We start from the raw sequence: 1,228 nt of genomic DNA on the forward strand, positions 1-1,228 counted from the left end.
TGATGTTACAAACTAGGGACCACCTTAGCAAAAATTCACTGAGAATGTATTTGATTCTAGGAAACTAAAGAAACAACACAGAATGGAGCACTGGAACTCCACCTTGGGAAGTGGCTTTATATTGATGGGGATTCTGAATGACAGTGGGTCTCCTGAACTGCTCTGTGCCACAATCACAGTCCTGTACATGTTGGCCCTGACCAGCAATGGCCTGCTGCTCTTGGTCATTACAGTGGATTCCCGGCTCCACGTGCCCATGTACTTCCTGCTCAGGCAGCTCTCACTCATGGATCTCCTCTTTACATCTGTTGTCACTCCCAAGGCTGTCATGGATTTTCTGCTCAATGAAAACACCATCTCCTTTGTGGGCTGTGCCCTTCAGATGTTTCTGGCATTGATGTTGGGTGGTGCAGAGGATCTGCTACTGGCCTTCATGGCCTATGACAGATATGTGGCCATTTGTCATCCTCTGAACTACATGGTCTTCATGAGGCCAAAGGTCTGCTGGTTCATGGTGGCCACAGCCTGGGTATTGGCATCCATAAGTGCCTTTGTTTATACTGTGTATACCATGCACTATCCCTTCTGCATGTCCCGGAAGATCAGGCACCTGCTCTGTGAGATCCCACCTTTGCTGAAGTTGGCCTGTGCAGATACCTCTAGATATGAACTGTTTGTGTATGTGATGGGTGTAACCTTCCTGATACCCCCTCTTTTTACTATCATTTCCTCTTATGCACTAATCCTGTGTACTGTATTTCGGATGCCTTCAAGTGAGGGGAAGCAGAAAGCCCTCGTTACCTGCTCTTCCCACCTGATGGTGGTTGGGATGTTCTATGGAGCTGCCACATTTATGTATGTCCTTCCCAGTTCACTCCATAGCCCCAAGCAAGACAACATCATCTCACTTTTCTACACAGTTGTCACTCCAGCCCTGAACCCCCTTATCTACAGCCTGAGAAATAAGGAAGTTATGGGAGCCTTGAAAAGAGTCCTGGGAAAATACAAGCTGTGACACACTCCAGCATCTAGGGAGAGCTTCTGGCTGTCCCTCAGAGTTCATTTCTCTTCAAAGATTTCTGCTAATTTTCCATGGCGAAAATACTGTAATGCAAAGTGTATCTTCTAATAGTAAGATGAAGGAATATAATTTGATTTGTCAAATGAATTAATGTGTCTGTATTTCTACCATTTTATTGTATTTTTGGAAGTACAGTTGACATAGAAT

General features: G+C 45.1%; 1 protein-coding gene across 1 annotated transcript; it reads left to right on the forward strand.

The window, feature by feature from the left end:
* The first annotated feature begins 82 nt into the window (after positions 1-82).
* LOC132009119 (olfactory receptor 2AG1-like) lies at positions 83-1,015 on the forward strand. The gene has a single exon (XM_059387492.1). The coding sequence runs from the start codon at positions 83-85 to the stop codon at positions 1,013-1,015; it is 933 nt and encodes a 310-aa protein (XP_059243475.1).
* Positions 1,016-1,228: the final 213 nt, after the last annotated feature.

This window comes from Mustela nigripes, unplaced genomic scaffold (assembly GCF_022355385.1).
Source record: "Mustela nigripes isolate SB6536 unplaced genomic scaffold, MUSNIG.SB6536 HiC_scaffold_4955, whole genome shotgun sequence".
Taxonomy (NCBI): domain Eukaryota; kingdom Metazoa; phylum Chordata; class Mammalia; order Carnivora; family Mustelidae; genus Mustela; species Mustela nigripes.

What these genes read in the sequence shown, in the direction of transcription:
- LOC132009119 (XM_059387492.1), top strand. Translation starts at nt 83, where the DNA reads ATGGAGCACTGGAACTCCACCTTGGGAAGTGGCTTTATATTGATGGGG.